Below are 21,832 nucleotides of genomic sequence, written 5' to 3' on the forward strand. Positions count from 1 at the left end.
CATTCAGTCTCTCGTCTGTTATCCAGACGTCACAAGACATATTTAACTTCAATTGTAGATAATCAACCATGATTATTATTGGAAACCTTTTCTGTGACTCTTGTCTCAAAGTACCCCTCCCCCTTAATTGTGCGTCTACGTGTACGTTTACTTGTTTGACTATTTGGCTCAGATGCAGATGTGTTGGCCTTTTTTGTGAGTTGTTTGTTTCTTGTCTCTACCCTCTGTCTGCTTTGTTTCTCTCTGTGGAGGCTGTTCATTTGATGGGATGGGCCATGTAGTCGGATCTCACAATACATGACACATACTGAATACATTTCTTAAGCATCTTCAAAGAGCTGTGGTCAGTTTAGTTAAATATATATACATTATAATTTTGATTTCATAATGACTCGTGCTAAGGAAGAGGTATGTATGCATTCAGTCATTCACTCTCAGTCCACAAGGAGCACCTGTAACCCTTTGTCTCTCAGTTTTGCTCACTGGATTGTTCATTAAGTCAATACACATTGAAAATAACTTTCCACCTTATTCATTTACTTACAATTCAACATGCATCTGGCATTGGACAGTTCTGCATTTATGTGTTGTATAATGTACCAATAGCATTTAGAATATAAAAAGTGACTTGCTTTAAGAACACATAATTTCTACAGTGATACTTTGTGTAGCCTCCCAGGAGGTCAAATGTCAATTCACTTGTATTTTTTCTATGCCTGCCTCACTACACTTCATACGACACAATTTCCGACTACAGCATGTATGGCATCCCCTATCTATCAGTCATGGTGACGTTGCCTGATGACCACTGTGCCATGACTACCGATATTTCAAATTTGAATCTTCCTTTTTCTATTAAAATTTTGTGTGTTCACTTTTCATATAAATCTGTGTGTGTGTGTGTTTGTGAACACCCTGTCAGAGACTATAACATTTTTCTGGGGCCGGGCTCCTGTCCCATTTCTCCCTCCCTCTAGCCGCCAAAACCCTTCAGATCTTCAACATTGAGATGAAGAGCAAGATGAAGGCACACACAATGACGGACGATGTTACCTTCTGGAAGTGGATCTCCCTTAACACAGTTGCGCTGGTGACTGACAATGCTGTCTACCACTGGAGCATGGAGGGTGACTCACAGCCTGTGAAAGTCTTTGACCGCCACTCCAGCTTGGCAGGCTGCCAGATCATCAACTACCGCACTGACGCTAAGCAGAAATGGCTCCTGCTCATTGGTATCTCAGCCCAGGTAATTTGCTGCTCAGGTCTTCTGGTTTAGTATTGAACATTTTGAGTCGAGTGTTTTAGAACTGTAATGTGTCTTCATCAGCATAAACAGGAAGTAACCTATTTGCATTTGTATCTGTATTTATCTGTGACCACAGATAAACAGTAGCTTTACTTTATCATTGATAAACCAGTTTGTTATTTACATATTTATGTGTCCTTCTTTGTCTTTTTCAGCAAAATCGGGTGGTGGGGGCCATGCAGCTCTACTCTGTCGACAGAAAAGTTTCTCAGCCCATCGAAGGCCATGCTGCCAGCTTTGCCCAGTTCAAGATGGAGGGAAATACGGAGGAATCAACTTTGTTCTGCTTCGCTGTCAGGGGCCAAGCTGGAGGAAAGGTAACTGATGTTAATAATAAAATACGGGAAACATACCATTTACCATAGGAAAACCTCCCTGAGTCAGTTTTTCACTGATGTTTTCTCTCTTTGATGCAGTTGCACATCATCGAAGTCGGGACCCCACCAACTGGCAACCAGCCATTTCCAAAGAAAGCAGTGGATGTGTTCTTCCCACCAGAAGCCCAGAATGACTTCCCTGTGGCTATGCAGGTATGTTTCCGTAAATAAGCACCTTGTTCAGACAAAGCCAAATCATTAGCCTGATGGAAAATAAATAGCAATTCATAACATCCACATAAAACATGTGAATTATACACATTAACCGTGGCATCTGCACAGCACCTTTACTTGGGAAAGTAAGTGTATTCCCTCACAATAGTTGTCCCTGACCTCACAATGAATCAATACAACATTGTGTTCATCTACTTTGATCTGTAGCTCTTCAGGATAAAACTTGTTACCTTTCAGTTATTCATCTTACGCTGTACATGTGTCTCTTTGAAGAAACCTTCAGGGTGAAATTATTTACTTATTTTTACCATAATTAAATTAACAAGCACAAAATATCATTTTTTATTAATCCTTGACAGATAAGCTCCAAGCAAGATGTGGTTTTCCTCATCACCAAATATGGCTACATCCACTTGTATGATCTGGAGACAGGCACCTGCATCTACATGAACCGCATCAGCGGAGAGACCATCTTTGTCACCGCTCCACATGAGGCCACCTCAGGCATCATTGGGGTCAACAGGAAGGGACAGGTAAAAATGTCAACCAGTGCTCACCTTGTGTGTTCAGGGAACTGACATTGATCTTTATCATGGCTGCTCAGTCTTCTTAATGTCAAAGTAGAATTTTACTGTTGAAACCAAATATTCTTCCTGACCTTTATCACATAGCCACAGCACAACCACCTCTTAATTATTTACCCCTTGTGTCATCAGCAATCACATGTCTGGCAAATCTGACACGGTTATTGAATGTAAACAAGCACAACATCAACATCAGTAGTTGCATGGGGTAATAACAACTTCTCCTTGTTTGTCTATCATCATCAGGCAAGTCCACACTTTGCCAGGAGGCATTATAAATAATCCAAAGTGTAGTGTTTCACACAGAGAGAGGGAGAGGAGAGGGTTCTGTCTTACTGCTTTTGTAAAGCTGAACTAGAGAGGAGAACTGGATCCAGCCAGCTGATGAATAATGTTCCAGCCAGGCCACACACCGCATGAATTATTAAATGAAGAGAGGAAAGCGGATCCGAAGTAGTGACGGATCTCGCTGTATATCGTGGCAGTGAATTGCATATGTGTATGTGTGTGTTCGTGCACACAAACACACACACAGAGGCAGTTATCTGAGAGATAATAGGCCACTAAGCCCCTCTCACTGCCTCCAGTTGAGTGGGTTGGTTACCAACAATATTGGTAATGTGATAACAAGAAATATGTCACTAGAATGCTTTTACCACACATTTCTTTTAATCTCCTGTTGATCAGCAAGCAGTTTAAGGGCTCACATAAAATAAGTTAACCGGGTGACTGGATTCTATCTAATGTTATCTAATATTTGTTCCTGTTCTGGTCGGACAGGCAGAATAGTGAAGAATGCATCAGGGAGGATTGACTATGTAGCTATATGCATCTGAAAAAGTTTGGGATGATATAATGCTAGTTTGACATTTTAGTCAAGTTGTAGTTGAATATTTGTGTTATTGCAGTAGTCAGGTCAAAGTTAATGGTAAGAAAACAATCTAAAACCTTCTGAAAATAAATAATTCTCTCTCTCAGTTGCAATAAGCATCAAGTGTGTGGAGTTAGTTAGTCATTTTTTTTTACCAGATTAAATGGTGGTTAACCACAGGGGTGTGCTGTCCTGTCACAGTGGTGAGGAAGAATCAGTGCAGTCACAACCACACTCTACAGTAAAGTGTTAAGATGCTGAAGTCATGGATTGGTATGAAAAAATGTTTTTTTTATCAATATGAACATCAGCCCCGTGATCGCCTACAAAAACACAATTAGCTGACACTTAGGTAAACAGACAAGTTAGTGTCTAGTATCTACTTGTATGTTTCAATCTCTCCTCTGTTCTTGTTTCCACTCTGCCTGAACTGATCCCTGGGGTTGTCAGCATGTTTTTTATTGAGAGCTGTGGACTCGGCAGTGTCTTTTTGAGTGTTTGAGTCTGAGCATCAGGATCTCCGACACCATGACTCATACAGTGCAGTGTTTGTGTCAATGTGGCCTCACATTGACACATAATGATGATAGCTGCAGAATAAGTGCTACACACAAACCAGAGAGGGCCAGGGGAGGGAAAAGAGTCAGAGAAAGCGACAGAGGCAGAGAGGGAAAATAGGGGCCCACCACCTCACCACCTATTAGCACATGATGTGAAGTGGGAGGCACAGCCTGGTGCCCTCAATCCTCTTAGTGCTGGTCCTCCCATCCAGTCAAATCTCCTCCTTATCTTCCACGTCATCAGCATGACAGACACCTGTGGTGTCTGCCCTGCAATTTTACTACTCTGTATGTGTGTCTGGGTTAGTGTATCACTTGATACCACAGCTCATGTGTCATCTGTGCTCTCTTGTTAAGCTGTACTGGCAGGTTTGTCTGTTTTTTCCATCAGGCTCCGATCATTGTATTTAAATGGTATATAACATATTAAAGAGTCTAAGAAACTGAAGGGTTTTATGAAACATGTTTACAGCTCTGTATCGCTCAAGTATTGACCTGAATGATCAAGGCTCGGGTCTGTGTCCAGTCCTTGCTTGTTTTCATTCAAAATTTTGTGTTTATAATCACCCCTGTATCCACCACACCTAAGTACTAAGTAGAACACAGAATCCCCATAGGGACCTGTTTTTGCTCCCCCTTTTCTGTCCATTTTATATTCCAATTAGTCCACCCACATCATAGTAAGTAAGTGACCCTGCTTTAGTAGCAGGAAGAATGAGGTCTATTCACCCGTGTTAAAGGCTGGGGTACTGACCTGCTGGGCTTGTTTGTAGAGGGGCCAACACTGGCAGTCTTTCTCCTTCAACCCCTCCCCTCTCCTCCATCCTGCTCTTTCATTCAACTCATTCTCCTTTCTCTCTCTCTGTCTCTGTTGCCAGATCGCTCACAAAAGCCATGCGTTACACTGACCCGCTAATAATACATTTGCATTCAGCAGCCACAACCCAAGGCCAGACAGAGTTTAATGGAGTTTAATGCCTTTGCCCACAGTCAAATTCGGCTGAGCTTGCTCACTCTGCTAATTTCTGGCGCAGGTTGTGAATAAGAAATGTGTTGATTCATGTCAGCATGGTCTAGATGTATCTAAGATGTGTTCAAATAACATAGATAATTCATTATTACCAATCCAGTGTGGACTCTCTGGTTGGCTTTGTTTAAAGTTGTGGGGTAAAGGGGCATAGCATTAGACTCAATCTGACTTAATGTTTCATATATGATGGAAGCACATGAAGGCAGATGTTTACAAAAGTATTAACATGGTGGTCTGCTCTACGTCTGACTGGGGTCTGACAGATTGACTTGGAAGCAATATGTAGTTGTAACTCCACCTAACAGACTTTAAACCATCGTCATAATGGATGATAATGAACTGACTACAAGCAGTACAAGTTAATGTGGCATATTTCAACAGATTTATGCAAAAACCAGGATAAAACCTGGCAGCGTGATTATACTCTGTTGCCCTTATCTCGTTACTAGTGCACTGTACTGAATTGTTCTCTGTATTTCCCTGCATCACAGGTGCTGTCTGTGTGCGTGGAAGAGGAAAACATCATCCCTTACATCACCAACGTGCTGCAGAATCCAGATCTAGCCCTCCGCTTAGCTGTCCGCAACAACCTCGCTGGTGCTGAGGAGCTCTTCGCACGCAAGTTCAACAACCTGTTTGCTGCTGGCAACTACTCAGAGGCTGCCAAAGTGGCTGCGAATGCACCAAAGGTACTCATGGGTTTAATCAACAGGCCTTTCAAATTGCCTGAATAAATATGCGATATAAGATCCACATGGTTGTGTTTGTTGCAGGACTGTTGTATTGGCTTACATTATACATTACACTACTATATATGCTGTTCTCACATTCAGTTGACCTTTCCCCTCTCAGGGTATCCTGCGTACCCCAGACACCATCCGTCGCTTCCAGAGCGTTCCGACTCAGCCAGGCCAGACCTCCCCCTTGCTGCAGTACTTTGGTATCCTGTTGGACCAGGGCCAGCTCAACAAGTTTGAGTCCCTGGAGCTCTGCAGGCCGGTCCTCCAGCAGGGTCGAAAGCAGCTTCTGGAGAAGTGGCTGAAGGAAGACAAGGTATTGCAGATCTCTATCTTAGCCTCCACTCACAGGAAGAGGTTCTTCCTGCTGCCCGTCTGTTTACATGACTTCCTATTATCTTGGATCATGTGAGATCATTGTTATGTAAGGAGTTTGTGAACTTTCCCTTAAAAACTGTACAACTGGGTGGCTCAAAGCTGCATAAATGGTAGCCAAGAGAATTGTGGATTGGGGCTGTGATGTCATGCATCTTTGACTTTTCACTTGTTTTATATTCAACATATAGTATCTTTGCATATTATTATATATTATATTGTATATTATGATTCTTTCATTTCATTCTTTTACAATAATTGCTTTGCATTTTCTTTATTTTTCAATGCTCCTTTTGTATTTTCATTGTGTATTTGTTCATGTTTTATTTATTTGCTGTTCTTACATACATTAAAAGTAACTCTCAAAATATAAACAGCCAAATTTTCTACAAATTAAAGAATGTATTTTAAAATGGATCTGAATTGATTCCAGTGCTGACGTTACTTGTCCTTCTTTTCAGTTGGAGTGTTCAGAGGAACTCGGTGATCTGGTGAAGGCAGTGGATCCCACCTTGGCTCTCAGTGTCTACCTCAGGGCCAACGTCCCCAACAAGGTCATTCAGTGCTTTGCAGAGACTGGCCAGTTCCCCAAGATTGTCCTGTACGCCAAGAAGGTATGTCTGTCTGGCTGAGACAGTAAACAAGCTCTTTTAGTTTTGCTAAATCCTGTCACCTACGTCAATGGAATTAAACAATGTTTTTTTTTGTTTTTAGGTGGGCTACACTCCAGACTGGATCTTTCTGCTGAGGAATGTGATGCGAATCAACCCAGAACAAGGCCTGCAGTTTGCCCAGATGCTGGTTCAGGATGAAGAGCCATTGGCTGACATCACACAGGTTAGAGGAAGGGAGGATGGATTTCCCATGATCCATCAGGAATCCACAGATGTTTTTATGTAGTATGGCTATGAAAGAGGTCTCTCTTAAAGACATTTATACTTAACTCTTGTTGAAACTGACAAAGATTAGTGTAGTAGGAGTTCAAAAACAGAACAACATTGGTTGGGTTTTAGTTTTTTGAGGTTTGAGTGAGATGTGATTATTAATCTTTTTAAATTAAAAATAAACTTTGTGACCTTGCACGTCCCGTGTCTGCAGATAACAAATCGACCCTAAACGTTCTTTGAAAAGTATTTGACTGAGTCACATGACAAGCCAACATCTGTGAACCTCAGCTATCCTGTAGTACAAAGGAAATGCAGCTCTTTCCTTGCTTCCTGCCACTGCAGACTCACTGCACTGCAAATGTCAATTGCTGACACAGCTTTCCTTATTGCCTAAAGTGCTGTACTGGCAGGTATCAGGAATTTTAAGAATAAAACGTATTGCATCAGAGGCTGTCTTCGATCGTTGGAAGAGGAAATGTGTTGTGTTCAGCCAACTTCCACTTTACATTGTAACTGCCCTTAAAGCTTTAGAGAAGTGTGTGGTCTTGCCGCATCTCAAGTGTAATCGAGTCAGTGGTGCAGAACTGCAGGAGACTGTGGCAGGAGTGTTGTGTTTATGTTGGTGTGAACTATTCTTTACTAATAGCTATAGTGCACTAGTAATTTATTTAATACAAAGAAAGACAAGTAACAGCAGTTGCACAAACATGGTCTCTCCTTCTGTCAAGACTTGTGTGACAATCTGTCTGTGTGTCTGTCCAGATCGTGGATGTATTCATGGAGTACAACCTGATCCAGCAGTGCACCTCGTTCCTCCTGGACGCTTTGAAGAACAACAGACCCTCAGAAGGACCACTGCAGACTCGCCTGCTGGAGATGAACCTCATGCATGCTCCACAGGTGGACACATGTGCACATACTGTACTAAAATGAATTCAATTAATAAAGCTGGCAGCTATTTGTTTCTGACTTTTTTTATTGCTTTATGTCATGGGTGCAGGTTGCTGATGCCATCCTGGGAAACCAAATGTTCACCAACTATGATCGAGCCCACATCGCCCAGCTCTGTGAGAAGGCTGGACTCCTGCAAAGGGCACTGGAGCACTACACCGACCTGTACGACATCAAGCGTGCTGTGGTTCACACACACCTGCTCAACCCAGAGGTAGGCTTCAGTGACAAACTGAGGGAAATCACATTAAAACTAGAGGCCATTTTTCTTTCTTGTCAACTTTTCATTACTTTTTTGAGAAATTTGTGATTAACTCCACTGTTAAAACAACCAATGACTTAAACAAACATTTCCTCATGCTCTTTCAGTGGCTGGTGAACTTCTTTGGCTCTCTGTCAGTGGAAGACTCACTGGAGTGCCTCAGGGCCATGCTGTCGGCCAACATCCGCCAGAACCTGCAGATCTGTGTCCAGGTGGCTTCCAAATACCACGAGCAGCTCACCACACAGGCTCTCACTGAGCTCTTTGAGTCCTTCAAGAGCTTTGAAGGTGAGATCTCAAACTTTACAAAGGCAGACTGTTTCATTTGATATTTAAATCTTTTATTTTTAGTGAAACACGGAAGTCCATAATACAATACAAATGTTGTTTTTTGAAGTTCATAGACACTGTTGGCATTTTTGGTCAGTCAGGGAGACAAATATTAAAAATACAAGCCCTATATGTTTTGTAAAATGGGACAATTAACCTAAATATTCCAGTATCCAGAGTAGACATTAGATGACTTGTCTCTCAGATTCACTCATGCAGCCATTCCCTCCCGCCCACAGACTTAGATAGATGTCCCCTAACTATCTGTTAGACAAGTAGGTCAGAGCAGAGGCAGGACAATCGATAGATGGTACAGAATGTCCTGGAGGTGAATTTATGCAGCTCCTCTACTATTACTGAAATAATGGAGCATAAAGTTTAATTAAACCAGATGGGGAAGAGAGAAACTGCAGTAATGGAGCTACGTTAATGTAGATTTAGATTACTGGATCCATAATGCTCCATGCATGTCGTTTGAGACTTTATATAACTGACTATCTTTGTCTCTCAGGTCTGTTCTACTTCTTGGGTTCCATTGTGAACTTCAGTCAGGACCCTGAGGTTCACTTCAAATACATCCAGGCTGCCTGTAAGACGGGCCAGATCAAAGAGGTGGAGAGGATCTGCAGAGAGAGCAACTGCTACGACCCTGAGCGCGTCAAGAACTTCCTCAAGGTAAAGCCGCAGGGACAGCTGCAGTGATCAAACACTGACATTTAACAACTCTTTTCTTCCTGTACTTGGTCCTTCCTTTCACTACTTTTCCCTCTGTACATTTCAGTCTGTATTTTTCTGTTCCTGACTCACACTTTTGCTTTGTTTGTTGTTACATGTTGTCTTGGTCTTATATTTTTTATGATTTTATGCCATGTTGGTTTTAAGGGAGTCTGTCTTCATTCATATCACATATTCCTAGAATTTTCCTGGTCAGTTTTTAACGATTGCAAGAAAAGAAACATTCACATTTTGACCCTTTCCAATAGATTAGAAAACTATTGCTATCACCAGCATATCCCCATGCAATTTGCCTGTATTGTGTACAGGCATATAAATCTAAATGTTCAACCAACCTTCCTGACAGCAGTCAATTATTTTTTGTGCTTTTCCTTTGACTTTGGAATGGCAGGACATATATCAGGTAACTCTATTCCTCCATCCTTGACCCTGAACTCTGCACAGGATTTAAACTCGGATTTGTATGGAGGTGTATAATGTACGCTCATACACCACAATCTGTACACCCACTGGGGTGTTCCAGAGCTCTTTACATAGTCCTAGTCATTCATTGGATGTTTTTTTGTATGACTGCAGGTAGTTATGAAGAAGTTAGAAATCTATACTCCATATTTGAGAACTATTAGGACATTCACCATGTCAGTGTGTTTAGTGTGTAGTGCTGTAATACGGGCCTCAAGACCATGCAGCATGTTCTTGGGTGGTACTGACAAGGTGCACAATCCCAGTTTTTTAATCCTGTGTGAGTGTGGATGGCAGTGGCACAGCAGTGCATTGTTGTACAGAGGACTAGTGGTCAGTGCTGTCTCATGGTGACCTGACAACAGCTCTCTGCTGAGTAAGAGAATTACTTAACTATATTTAGAGGTCTTGTTCTTTAATGTGAAGCATCTAACCATCCTATGGCTTGTCAAGACATGTAAAATTCATTTGTTGTAGTGGCAAACCTTTTATTTTGTTCCCCCCTTGATATTGTACTGTGAAATTTTTGAGGGTTGCTGTAGCTGGACATTGCTGTCTTAGATTTCATTTTTAGTGATTCTGATAAAGCTCTTGTGTAACATCATACAAAAATGTTGATTGTTGATCATTTCATTACCAAAATAAACTTGTTCTGAGTGCAGTGGTAAAAGAATCTTGCTGACTGGAGTCTCTCTCCCTCCGCTCTGTGTGACAAACAGGAAGCCAAACTCACCGACCAGCTGCCACTCATCATCGTCTGTGACCGATTTGATTTTGTCCATGACCTGGTCCTCTACCTGTACCGCAACAACCTGCAGAAGTACATTGAGATCTATGTTCAGAAAGTAAGGCTCAATACAAAAACATTAAAATTACTATTAGTGTATCCTTGCATTGCAGACATAAATTAATGAGGCTGATTATTTGCGGGTTAGGTGAATCCTAGCCGCCTGCCTGTTGTGGTTGGCGGTCTCCTAGATGTGGACTGCTCAGAGGATGTCATCAAGAGCCTGATCTTGGTTGTCAGGGGACAGTTCTCCACTGACGAGCTGGTCGCTGAGGTGGAAAAGAGGAACAGGTGCTGCACTACTTCAGTATTGATGACAATACTTTCAAAATAGAAGTATTAATAAGAAATTACAGTAATCTAAATTCAAAGTATCAAACCTAAACTTGACTTGTGCTTCATCCTGACCTGAGAGGTTACGTTGGCAGCCAGAGTGAATCTCTTTGTCTTACAGACTGAAGCTGCTGCTGCCTTGGCTGGAGTCTCGTATCCATGAAGGCTGCGAGGAACCAGCTACCCATAATGCCCTGGCCAAGATCTACATTGACAGCAACAATAACCCTGAACGCTTCCTGCGGGAGAACCCATACTATGACAGCCGTGTGGTGGGAAAGTACTGTGAGAAGAGAGACCCCCACCTGGCCTGTGTGGCCTACGAGAGAGGACAGTGTGACCAGGAGCTGATCAACGTGAGGATTAATTTTTGTACTCTCATTACATATCCAAATGTCTTGGTGTCAGTCCATCTTCCTTTCACTGTCTATTGCATTTAACTTAATTTTGCTGTTTTGCTCTTTTCCCTCAGGTCTGCAATGAGAACTCCCTGTTCAAGAGCCTGTCTCGCTACCTGGTCCGTCGCAAAGACCCTGAGCTGTGGGGGAGTGTGCTGCTGGAGAGCAACCCCTACAGACGGCCGCTGATTGACCAGGTGAAGTACACACAAGGCAAGTTTCATCTCATTCAATGCTGCGTGGTGCTTTTTTAATCCTCTGTTCCCTTGTATCTGCTCTCAGGTGGTACAGACAGCTCTGTCAGAAACCCAGGACCCAGAGGAGGTCTCAGTCACAGTCAAGGCCTTCATGACCGCAGATTTGCCCAACGAGCTCATTGAGCTGCTGGAGAAGATTGTACTGGACAACTCTGTCTTCAGTGAACACAGGTGTTTAGCAGTGACATACTGGTTTTTTTGCTGTTTCCAAAACCAAATTGAAAAATGAAAGTGTGCTTAGTGTTCTGTGTTTTCTCTTTCCCAAAGAAATCTGCAGAATCTGCTGATCCTGACGGCGATCAAAGCTGACCGTACACGTGTGATGGAGTACATCAGCAGGCTAGACAACTATGACGCCCCTGATATCGCCAACATCGCCATCAGCAATGAGCTCTTCGAGGAGGCCTTCGCCATCTTTAAGAAGTTTGACGTCAACACCTCTGCTGTGCAGGTCAGTCATTAGCTCTGGACAGCTAGACTAATACATTATTGACTGAAGAAGTGTTGATCGCCCATGTTTTATCTTTCTGTCTCGCTAGGTGCTGATCGAGCATATTGGCAACCTGGACCGGGCCTATGAGTTTGCAGAGCGCTGCAATGAGCCAGCTGTGTGGAGCCAGCTGGCTAAGGCTCAGCTACAGAAGGGCTTGGTTAAAGAGGCCATTGATTCCTACATCAAAGCTGACGACCCCTCTGCATACATGGAGGTGGTACAGGCTGCTGATAAGAGTGGTAAGGAGACTTGTTGAGCTCAAGCAAGAAAAGATGGCAGAGAAAAAAAAGCACCAAAAGTGGTTGAAATTTTCTTTTATAGTGTCTAAAGCATTTAAGGATTATTCTTTCGCTACAGAATTCTTTAGCGGGATTTCCAGAACTGTGCAAAGCACGTGGGATTGAATACAACCTGAGTTATTGTGGCCTGATCAATCACTGCTAACAGAAGGAAGGATTTTAGAGAAGCTTATAGTTTTTTGCCACTTGGATTAAAATCAATCAATACAGAGCACATCGACAGTGTTGTGGAGTTTGTCGTTTGAGTTTTGTCATCCAGGAGTATTTGCTGACAGTTGCAGCAAGTGCAGCAGTTCTTTATAGAAAGTACACACGATCAGCATAAAATACAGTCGAGGCAGTATTGCACATCTACCAAAAAAGAAAATTAAAACAAGAAAGGTGAAAACACACCAGCAGCTTATTATTAATGTCCATGTCCATTGTTTCAGGTAACTGGGAGGACTTGGTCAAATTTCTTCAGATGGCTCGTAAGAAGGCTCGTGAGTCCTACGTAGAAACAGAGCTCATCTTTGCTTTGGCCAAAACTAATCGCCTGGCAGAACTGGAAGAGTTCATTAATGGACCCAACAATGCTCACATCCAGCAGGTTAGCCTCACTCTCATACAGTCCTCTGTGAATCAGCCGTCAGGTCAACAAAATGAAACCGTGTCTTGACTGAATCTGTTCCGTAGGTTGGTGACCGCTGTTATGATGAGAAAATGTATGAGGCCGCTAAGTTGCTATACAACAACGTCTCCAACTTTGGTCGCCTGGCTTCAACTCTGGTGCACCTCGGGGAGTACCAGGCCGCTGTGGATGGTGCCCGTAAGGCCAACAGCACCCGCACCTGGAAGGAGGTGTGCTTCGCCTGCGTGGATGGAAAGGAGTTCAGACTGGCCCAGATGTGTGGTCTCCACATTGTGGTGCACGCTGATGAACTGGAGGAGCTGATCAACTACTACCAAGTAAGATGGAGCTGAAGGCATTCTTGTGCACCACTTAGCCAACCTACATAAACGTACATTTACCAAATCTTACCCCCCCCCCCCCTTGTGTCTCAGGACCGCGGTTATTTTGAGGAGCTGATCACCATGCTGGAGGCTGCCCTGGGCCTGGAGCGCGCTCACATGGGGATGTTCACGGAGCTGGCCATCCTTTACTCCAAGTTCAAGCCCCAGAAGATGAGGGAGCATCTGGAGCTCTTCTGGTCCAGAGTTAACATCCCCAAGGTCCTGAGAGCAGCAGAGCAGGCTCACCTGTGGGCCGAGCTGGTCTTCCTGTATGACAAGTACGAGGAGTTTGACAACGCCATCATCACCATGATGAACCACCCAACAGACGCCTGGAAAGAGGGACAGTTCAAAGACATCATCACCAAGGTACAATTTCATTTGAGGCTGAAACGAGAGAATTATATTTTTTCTAAGCTGTCTTTTATGTCACTACAGTCCAGTCTCTTTTTGGTTGAACTGTGATTTTATGATTATTATAAAGTTCAAAAAAATTACAAAATTATAATCGGATGTGTCATTTCCAATCTTATTTCCTGATCCTTTATTTATTTTCCTTAAATTATTGTTTCTAAGATTTTCTTTCTTTCCCTCTGCTCCCTGTGTAGGTGGCCAACGTGGAGCTGTACTACAAAGCCATCCAGTTCTATCTGGAGTTCAAGCCCTTGTTACTGAATGATTTGCTCATAGTGCTTTCCCCCAGACTGGACCACTCCCGTGCTGTCAACTTCTTCAGCAAGGTACACTCTAATCTCCTATGATGATAAAGGAGGAGTTTGACAGAAATGTCCTCTGTTTGTCAGGATTGAGATGTTGATTGGACATGTGTGTTCACAGGTTAAACAGCTGCCTCTGGTCAAACCCTACCTGCGGTCAGTACAGAACCACAACAACAAATCAGTTAATGAAGCACTTAACAACCTCTTCATCACAGAGGAGGACTATCAGGTGGGAGCCTTTGACTGTGCCACAGTATTTTATTAAATCGTTTTTATGGCAGAAATTTCCTTATCTCATTTCATATTTATGTCACTTATGTTAGGCACTGAGGACCTCAATAGATGCCTACGACAACTTCGACAACATCTCACTGGCCCAGCGCTTGGAGAAGCACGAGCTGATTGAGTTCAGGAGAATCGCTGCCTACCTCTTCAAGGGCAACAACCGCTGGAAACAGAGTGTGGAGCTCTGCAAGAAGGATAAGCTCTATAAGGTGCCAATAATGGTTCCTTCACCATTACTTTCTTTGTGATATTGAATATTTCAGATAAACTGCATAAATTGACTGAGACCATTCCTGACCTGACCCGTGCTGTCTCCGCTGCAGGATGCCATGCAGTATGCGTCAGAGTCCAAGGACACAGAGCTGGCAGAGGAGCTTCTGTCCTGGTTCTTACAGGAGAACAAGAAAGAGTGTTTTGCCGCCTGCCTGTTTACCTGCTATGACCTGCTGCGGCCTGACGTGGTGCTGGAGACCGCCTGGAGGCACAACATCATGGACTTTTCTATGCCATACTTCATTCAGGTCATGAGGGAGTACCTCAACAAGGTGGGTCAGCTATGTTCTTTTCAGGCCGGAGTTCAGAGAACTGAGGAATGAATAGGTTTTGATATAGATGCAGTCCATGTAGCTTTGTAACTCTGCAGTCATCCTGTCAGAGAGGATCAATACAAGGATCATGCACAGTTTAAAATCTATGAGTGTTTTACTTTGAATGAAGCAACAATCAAACCTGTCAGTATTGACAGCTGAGAATCCTTTCTGATGCCCTTCTGTTAACCACCTTACTTTGTTCTGCCTCCTTTACCAGTTTTCTTTATGGGGAAATATTTTTAATTTTCTTCTTCTATGCTGCACCTCTTCTCTTCCAGGTTGATGCAGTTAAGGAACAGGTGAAAGTTAAAAGCTCTGTTTTTGATCTGAGATTATTTTCTTCAGAAGACTGCGGCCTTGAGTGTGCATGGTTTTAGCTCTACCACGCATTACACTCTCACCCCAACAGTCACTGAAGCATCTTTCAGGCTGACATATTGTAATTGTAGGGCAACATTATAGATCTTCAGTCTCTATAAAAACTGTAGCAGTCTGGTGCAAAAATAGAGGACCGGAGATTTCTTATAGACCGCATTAATATTACTTTTAACTAACTGATAATTAGAAAAAGTTTCTATGTAATATTTTGCATGATGGCCATAGTGACCAACTACAGTACCTCTGAAGGAACCCCCGAATATCTTTTTAATATTAATTCAGTCAATAAATGTGCAGAACAAATTGGCTTCAGGATGAGATAATAAAACATTTGTCAAATGTTAATGGATCAGGAATAAGTTGATATTTACTGTCAGCTTTAAAAGAAGAAAATCACATGCAGTAGTTTTTTTTGGTGAGAAACGATTGTAACCAAGCAAACTCACTTTGTGTATAGACAGTGTGAACATAAGGTGCATGTTATGCCAGTTGTTCAGTAACCACAGTTTGCCCCTATGCCCTGTTTAAAAGAACTATGAACCTGCTGCAGACTGCAACAGATGTTAAACCATAGGTCCATGAAATACATTGTGACTATCCAGTGGGTTTGTTGGAGAAAATGCACTTAACACAATAGCTTTAATCATGGTTGTTTTACATTCTGAATAAAGGAAATATCAAACATTTTGTTGACTACTGGTGATAAAAAAACAGGGTAAGTTTCAACAAGCACCAGAAATTCTCTGTTGCTTCATTTAAAAGTGCATTTCCTCCCAGTTAATGACACTGCACAACATGAAGCTGTATGTGTTCTTTGAAAGGTTGATGTGTTCTGGTGTATTCGCTGGTTACTGGCACAAGCATGTGTTAAATGTGCATTGCTGATATTGTAGCAGCAGGCTGCTCTTTGTGCCTGGCTTCCTGTAGAAAGCTATGAACTGTAGGGAGCACCTGGCCTGAGACTCACCCCCCCCCCCCCCCCCACCTGCATCTCAGTGCTGCAGCCAGTGTAACACAGAGCATGGGACAGTGAAGCTTGTTGAAATTTCATGCAGAGAACTAAAATTGAAAAACTGCTGTTCATCTGAAGAGGCATGGAGAAAATGCAGATATGAAGTGCACTGCTGATCATCTCTTACTTTTAACTCTAGAAATAACCTGCATCCAGGTGCTGCTGCTTCCCCTCAGGACCTGATTTGTATATTTTGCATATTGCTGCATCTGACTGGCTGTCTGAAGAAGTTATCTTAGATTGTTTTTGAAGATTTTGCTACTTCTGTTGTTACTGTCAGGCAGACCACTCAGACAGTTCTAACACAATAAATTAAAAAGATTAGTTTAACTTTGTTTTTTCTTATTTCTTCCACAATCTCCTCTCATTTAGCCTTACTAGTTGGACGCCTGTGCCTTGCATTATAGGCACAAGAAAAGCTTAGGCAAATAGTTCTGATTCAATCACCTGGGTTTTGTGTTGTCCTGCGTCCGAGTGAAATCAGCTCAGATCTGCGGCCAGTCTTCTACTTGTCATCACAGAATAGTTAACAAATATACTGCACATATAACTGTTTAATTTGTTTGGTTTGTTTGTTTGTGGATTTGTTCTAAATGCTTTTATGTATTTGCTTTGCAGGTAGATAAACTAGAAACCTCAGAGTCCCTAAGGAAAGAGGAGGAGCAGGCAACAGAGACACAACCTATCGTCTACGGTAACAGTCCTCTAAGATTAATGACATCAATGTCCATTTCACTGTGGTCAAATACAAAAGGCAGCAGTCTTCTTCCACACATGACACTTCTTGGTCCATAAATTATCCAGGGCTCCCTGCTGTCATTGAGCTTTACAGAACTTAAGATAAAGAAAACCTGTCTTCAAATGTTAAACCTTTTCTTTGAGCTTTGTTTTTGGTCTCTGAGGGAAATATCTGGCTCTTTAGCTGCTTAATGCTCCATTATGTTCACCAGCTAGTCATCAACAGTGCTGAGCAGGTGGTTTACTGTGAGTTTTAAGGTTTTAACTGAAATTTTGCTGCAGGGAACCAAAAGGTTGTGGGCCAGACAGCAAAACAATGAGCTGTAACTCACTGGAACATCCAAAAAGCCAGATTAGGGTGATAATTCTCTGTAGGTTCATCACTATGATTAATCAGTCTCACACTGTCACATTGTTTTCACAGTCATTTCTTTGTTAAAAAAAACAAAAAAACAATTATGAACACTTTAAGTATTTCTCTATAACATTAAATATTTGTGACCAAATAAGCAACAATCAAGGTTTAAAAAACATTTTAGGTGTTATCTATTAAGAGTTAAATACTCTAAGACCTAGTAAATATGCTTTATCAGGACAGTTGTGATTTGTTTTGGTTAGTTACACTCTGCTGACTGTTGCATAACCTGCTGTTTCCTGCTTTTCCAACCCGACGGTTCATTTACTCACCACTGTGTAAGAGTCATAAGAAACCATGTTACATTAGAACATTAGAATTCAAAATGTTTCTAATATCACAACATTAATGTTTTACATCAGCTCTGTGGCTCCGGTTAGAATAAACAGACCAGTTACACCTCTGAAACCGTTTCTCTCCGCCTGTCTTGCAGGCACACCCCAGCTGATGCTGACAGCGGGCCCCAGTGTACCTGTGGCTCCCCAGCAGCCTTACGGCTACGGCTACCAGGCACCTGCAGGATACGCGCAGCCAGCAGCGCAGCCAGGCTTTGGCTACGGCATGTAAAGACCCCACCCCCTTCTCTCCACATGTAGGCTGGAGCTACCATCCATCCATCTCCCACAGTCCTTCACCAGACCATTTCTGTCTCTCTGCCCTCTACAGGGAGCTTGGGATAATACCGACAAACTTTTTTTTTTATTTTTTTTTTTTTACTGTTTTTTTCCCCTTTTTAAACTGTCATGAAGGACTCAGTTTTATTTCTGTTGTCAAAGAAAAGATTGAATCACAAAGATTAATTTTCTCACATTCCGTGTTGACTAGATTAATTTTTCTTTTGTCTATTTTATTTGAATGGGAAATGGTTTATGTACAATGGGGGGCTTGTGGGAAGAGCTAGTCCTCTTCTCAGTATAAAAAAAAGGTCTGTTGTGAAGCATCTGATTTGCACTCTGTAGTGAAAAGAATTAATGTAGAACCTCTTCCTTTTGATGTGTGTGAGCAGCTTCTTCTGTCCGACTGTAAAATGCATTTAATTATTGTATATTCAGACACAAAAACTGCTACTATGTTCTTCTATATTTGAACATGAGACTGCCGCTTCCATGACCACAATCCCGAAACACTACGTTGTACCTGTCAAGTCCCCACACCCACGCGCTTCAGGGCTATTTCTTGAAGAAAACCCAAGAGTATTTTACGTACAATTTTCAGGAAAGTTTGATTCTTTCCAGCAAAGCCTATGCAGGACTCCCTAAACAAATCTGCAGTCAGACGACTTTGCCATGTGCTTTAATTACTGCTCTAACATGGGACCATTCCAGCTCAGGAGGGACTGCAGACCTGTTTGTGTTTGACAAACATGCCCCATGCCCCCTCTTTATGCTGCGATTTGTTTCTGCTGGATATCATTTTAGGTTACTGTAATTGAGTGTGCAGGAGAGATTTTTCACACTTGATTCTCCTCACGCCCTGTTGAGGGTTGCCTTTAACCTTTTCAGTTCACCCTTCCATCCAGTTCAGGAACAGTATCACAGACTTGTGGTAATTTGAGGTTTTTATCAAAGGCTTGCGTGTATACAAGAAATCAATTATTAACTCCTTTGAACTTATATTCTTATCGAAATTAGATTTAAATTGTGCACTTAAGATACTTGATTGTGCATAAACAGGATCATAATGAATGAAACAGCGGTTGTGTTTTCCACTTAACAATAAAGGCTTCTTGTTTGTCAAGAACAGTCTGATTGTGTCTTACATGTACTATTTTTGTAGCATTTTATCGAATAAATTTACTGCACACTCAGCTCTCAGTTAAGGGAAGTGATGTCATGGTTCTGAAAGGTAAATGGTGGGCAGAGCAATCATAGGCTGTCAGTGAATGAAAGAGCTTCGGTTTGTAGTCCAATGCAATATAATTATTTGTACCTCAGCACCTGGGTGTAACCATGCAAATTTGCAGGGCAAAGGTGAACCTGTGAGTCTACCAGAGCCAAAACACATCACAGCAAATATGTTATTGATTTTTGTATAGCTTTCAGTTAGTGAATGGGAGAGTGTAATCTGAGACTGGTGCTAATATGACCTCACTTACTTTAAAATCACTTATGTGGTTTCAGACCCACAGAGGTTTTAAGGACCTCACTTTTTGAACATGCTACTGATTGTATTGTACCTTAAAACCAACCACTTAATAATCCAGTACAGTTTTACATCTCATGTCAAGTTTCAGAGCTGTTGATTTAACATTGTTTAGGCTGTACTCTAGTGTGGGATGGGGTTCTGTTACTTCGTCTACCATGTCACTAATATATAGCCATATCAGTTCAACAACAATATTAGACATATTTAATACAACAATGTAGCACTAGCACCCTCTGATGGTACAAATCAGAGGGTGCTAGGACTAAAGCAGACTAGTAAAAAGTCTGGTGAATTACCACCAATAGTTTTACCTTATGTCAAAACAGCTGGAAGATGGTGACTAAATGTTTTTTAGAAGATTGAAGTGGATATAACTGTTTAGGTGGAGAAATTAATTCCTATTTTCAGTTGTGTTAAATATAGAGACTATTTCAGAAAGTTGTAACTGTACTTCATTGTTCTATAACAAAATCCAAATGACATCCAGACACACCAAAATACTGATATTACATCCATCACCTCCAAGCAGCTCATGTTACATCAAACTTCGATGTCATGACCTCCAGTGTTGTCAAGTTCTAAATAGTTAATATCAAATTTCAGAATTTGTGTAGACTCTGCTTTTTATAATAAGGAGAACATAATTAGGGGATCATAACTATTAGTTTGCAGTGTTTTTATTCAAATGAGACAGACAACATTATTGAATTGGTGCTTTGCTATATTTGCATCTGACAGAAATCGTATTTTTCCTCTGTTTCCTGTGAGCATCATGTCTTCAGACTGATTGGCGTGGAGGATTGCCCTATGAAATTGTTACTGTGTTTATGCCATGTCATATTAAGTTGTTATTACTGCGATCCAAGTCAACTGATTTATAATATGAGAGGCATTAAAACCCTCCGAACTGCAAAAGAAATTCAAGCAGTTGGCATGTAATTGAGTCATTTGTCCATATATAAAAATATAAACTCATGGTAGCTCAACTTAGTTTGCATTGCAAATGTGTTAACAAAGAAATATGCATGTATAGTATGTATGCAAGTCCGACAGATGTAAGCTGGAACTCTAGTAGAGCTTCAAGTCTCCAGTGACACTATCAATCAGATCCGCTGGGCCTGGACCAACACCCAGCACAGTGCGAGACCCAGGTGCAATTTGAGTCCTTCCTGCATCCTGGATCAGGCTAACAGGAAGCCCTACTTCTTTGGCATGACCCAGCAGATCGATCAGGGTGTTCTCATCAGGGGCCTTCACCACCACCTTGGGCTGGCCGCAGTACTCCCACTGTTTGAGAAGCTCTGGGTTCCTGCGCTGGACCTGCTTGTAAGCTGCTACGGCAGCATGGGAGCACTGGGCAGCGACCTTTCCTTTGCCCATCTTCAGGTCGTTACGGACCACCAGAATCATCTTGAACTCGCCTCCTTCTCCCATCACACTCGCCTCACCGGTGCCGTTCCCCATAGCCGCCATCTCACTTTTGGATGCCGGGCGAAAGCGTCCCCGAAGGTGCCAACCGAGGAAGAGCCCACAGCCCAGTCCCGCTATCACACCCAAGCTCATCGGGCTGCACAGCAAATCCATGTTTCAACCTGCAACGACAGTGCGGAATGAGTGAGGCGGGAGACATGCAGCCATCATGCTGCTGTGTCAAACAGCAGCTCCGTGTCTTTACAGCTCAGAGTAAACACGTATTCCTGGCCTGTGAAAACAGCAGCTGACAAACCGTTCAGAAACTGTTCTGGAGCTGTCAGCCACATCACCCTGTCTTCCTCAGTTGTCACGGAAACGTAGATGTTAAAATGACAGTTACTCTCTGCTTTGCTGTTTGGTTTTTTAACGTTATTTGCCCCAACTTCATGTTGCAGACCCGACTTCAGCGAGTCGAACAGGCAAATAGTCTCAAGCTTGTGAGGCACATGCGGTTACTTTTCAACGGTGTTTAGCAAATGTGTGTGCCCGTCACACCCCCTCACAGTTTGTCCACAGACCACTGATTTAAGGCTCACGAACGACAACTTCGTGAGCTAACAAGCTAACAAGCTGACAAACTTTAAATGTGAAACTAGCCTGGCAAACGATAGCTTCCTGGCTACAAGCGGGACGTTTAATCTCCAAACACCACTTCAGTACAGGAGATGTCACTTTACCAACAAACCGACTCATGTTCACACAGTTCGGGGACAACTGTGCCAACGCGGCGCCGGAGAACTCATTTACTTGCAGTCCCACTTGTTTCAGCTCATACCTGCGGGTCTGCTCGACGTGCTGGCGGCATGAATGACGCTTCAAGCCCACTGCTGGTCCTTTAGTGATGACGTCACAACAAGGCGACTAAAAAAAAAAACT

At 42.4% G+C, this 21,832-nt stretch overlaps 2 protein-coding genes across 7 annotated transcripts in view; one reads left to right on the forward strand and one right to left on the reverse strand.

Moving 5' to 3' along the window:
* Positions 1 to 19,075, forward strand: part of cltca (clathrin, heavy chain a (Hc)) — a 31,940-nt gene extending 12,865 nt beyond the window's left edge. The window contains exons 3-30 of one of the 2 annotated variants that reach the window (XM_071461633.1): positions 978 to 1,246; positions 1,462 to 1,623; positions 1,723 to 1,836; positions 2,217 to 2,390; positions 5,394 to 5,591; positions 5,755 to 5,955; positions 6,476 to 6,628; positions 6,729 to 6,851; positions 7,664 to 7,801; positions 7,902 to 8,066; positions 8,222 to 8,402; positions 8,956 to 9,119; positions 10,361 to 10,486; positions 10,577 to 10,719; positions 10,883 to 11,117; positions 11,234 to 11,356; positions 11,442 to 11,587; positions 11,684 to 11,867; positions 11,956 to 12,148; positions 12,640 to 12,797; positions 12,884 to 13,156; positions 13,253 to 13,570; positions 13,810 to 13,941; positions 14,039 to 14,149; positions 14,244 to 14,414; positions 14,529 to 14,750; positions 16,804 to 16,879; positions 17,772 to 19,075. In XM_071461633.1, coding sequence (XP_071317734.1) covers positions 978 to 1,246; positions 1,462 to 1,623; positions 1,723 to 1,836; positions 2,217 to 2,390; positions 5,394 to 5,591; positions 5,755 to 5,955; positions 6,476 to 6,628; positions 6,729 to 6,851; positions 7,664 to 7,801; positions 7,902 to 8,066; positions 8,222 to 8,402; positions 8,956 to 9,119; positions 10,361 to 10,486; positions 10,577 to 10,719; positions 10,883 to 11,117; positions 11,234 to 11,356; positions 11,442 to 11,587; positions 11,684 to 11,867; positions 11,956 to 12,148; positions 12,640 to 12,797; positions 12,884 to 13,156; positions 13,253 to 13,570; positions 13,810 to 13,941; positions 14,039 to 14,149; positions 14,244 to 14,414; positions 14,529 to 14,750; positions 16,804 to 16,879; positions 17,772 to 17,905 — 4,787 coding nt within the window. In that variant the 3' untranslated portion in view covers positions 17,906 to 19,075. The other variant, XM_071461634.1, reaches the window with a different exon arrangement.
* A 1,067-nt stretch (positions 19,076 to 20,142) lies between these two features.
* On the reverse strand, positions 20,143 to 21,814 carry ptrh2 (peptidyl-tRNA hydrolase 2). Of its 5 annotated transcripts, none has more exons than XM_071461640.1 (2): positions 21,732 to 21,814; positions 20,143 to 21,075 (listed from the first exon to the last, which is right to left on the reverse strand). In XM_071461640.1, exon 2 carries the CDS (start codon positions 21,065 to 21,067, stop codon positions 20,552 to 20,554), a length of 516 nt encoding a protein of 171 aa, XP_071317741.1. In that variant the 5' UTR covers positions 21,068 to 21,075; positions 21,732 to 21,814; the 3' UTR covers positions 20,143 to 20,551. The 5 variants fall into 5 exon arrangements, with proteins under 5 accessions (XP_071317741.1, XP_071317742.1, XP_071317743.1 ...); XM_071461641.1 differs by having other exon boundaries at positions 21,634 to 21,772; XM_071461642.1 differs by lacking the exon at positions 21,732 to 21,814 and adding an exon at positions 21,554 to 21,677.
* Between the last annotated feature and the right edge of the window lie 18 nt (positions 21,815 to 21,832).

Source organism: Trachinotus anak, unplaced genomic scaffold (genome assembly GCF_046630095.1).
Source record: "Trachinotus anak isolate AG129_WGS33_773 ecotype Australia unplaced genomic scaffold, CSIRO_AGI_Tana_v1 ptg000024l, whole genome shotgun sequence".
In the NCBI taxonomy this organism is placed as follows: domain Eukaryota; kingdom Metazoa; phylum Chordata; class Actinopteri; order Carangiformes; family Carangidae; genus Trachinotus; species Trachinotus anak.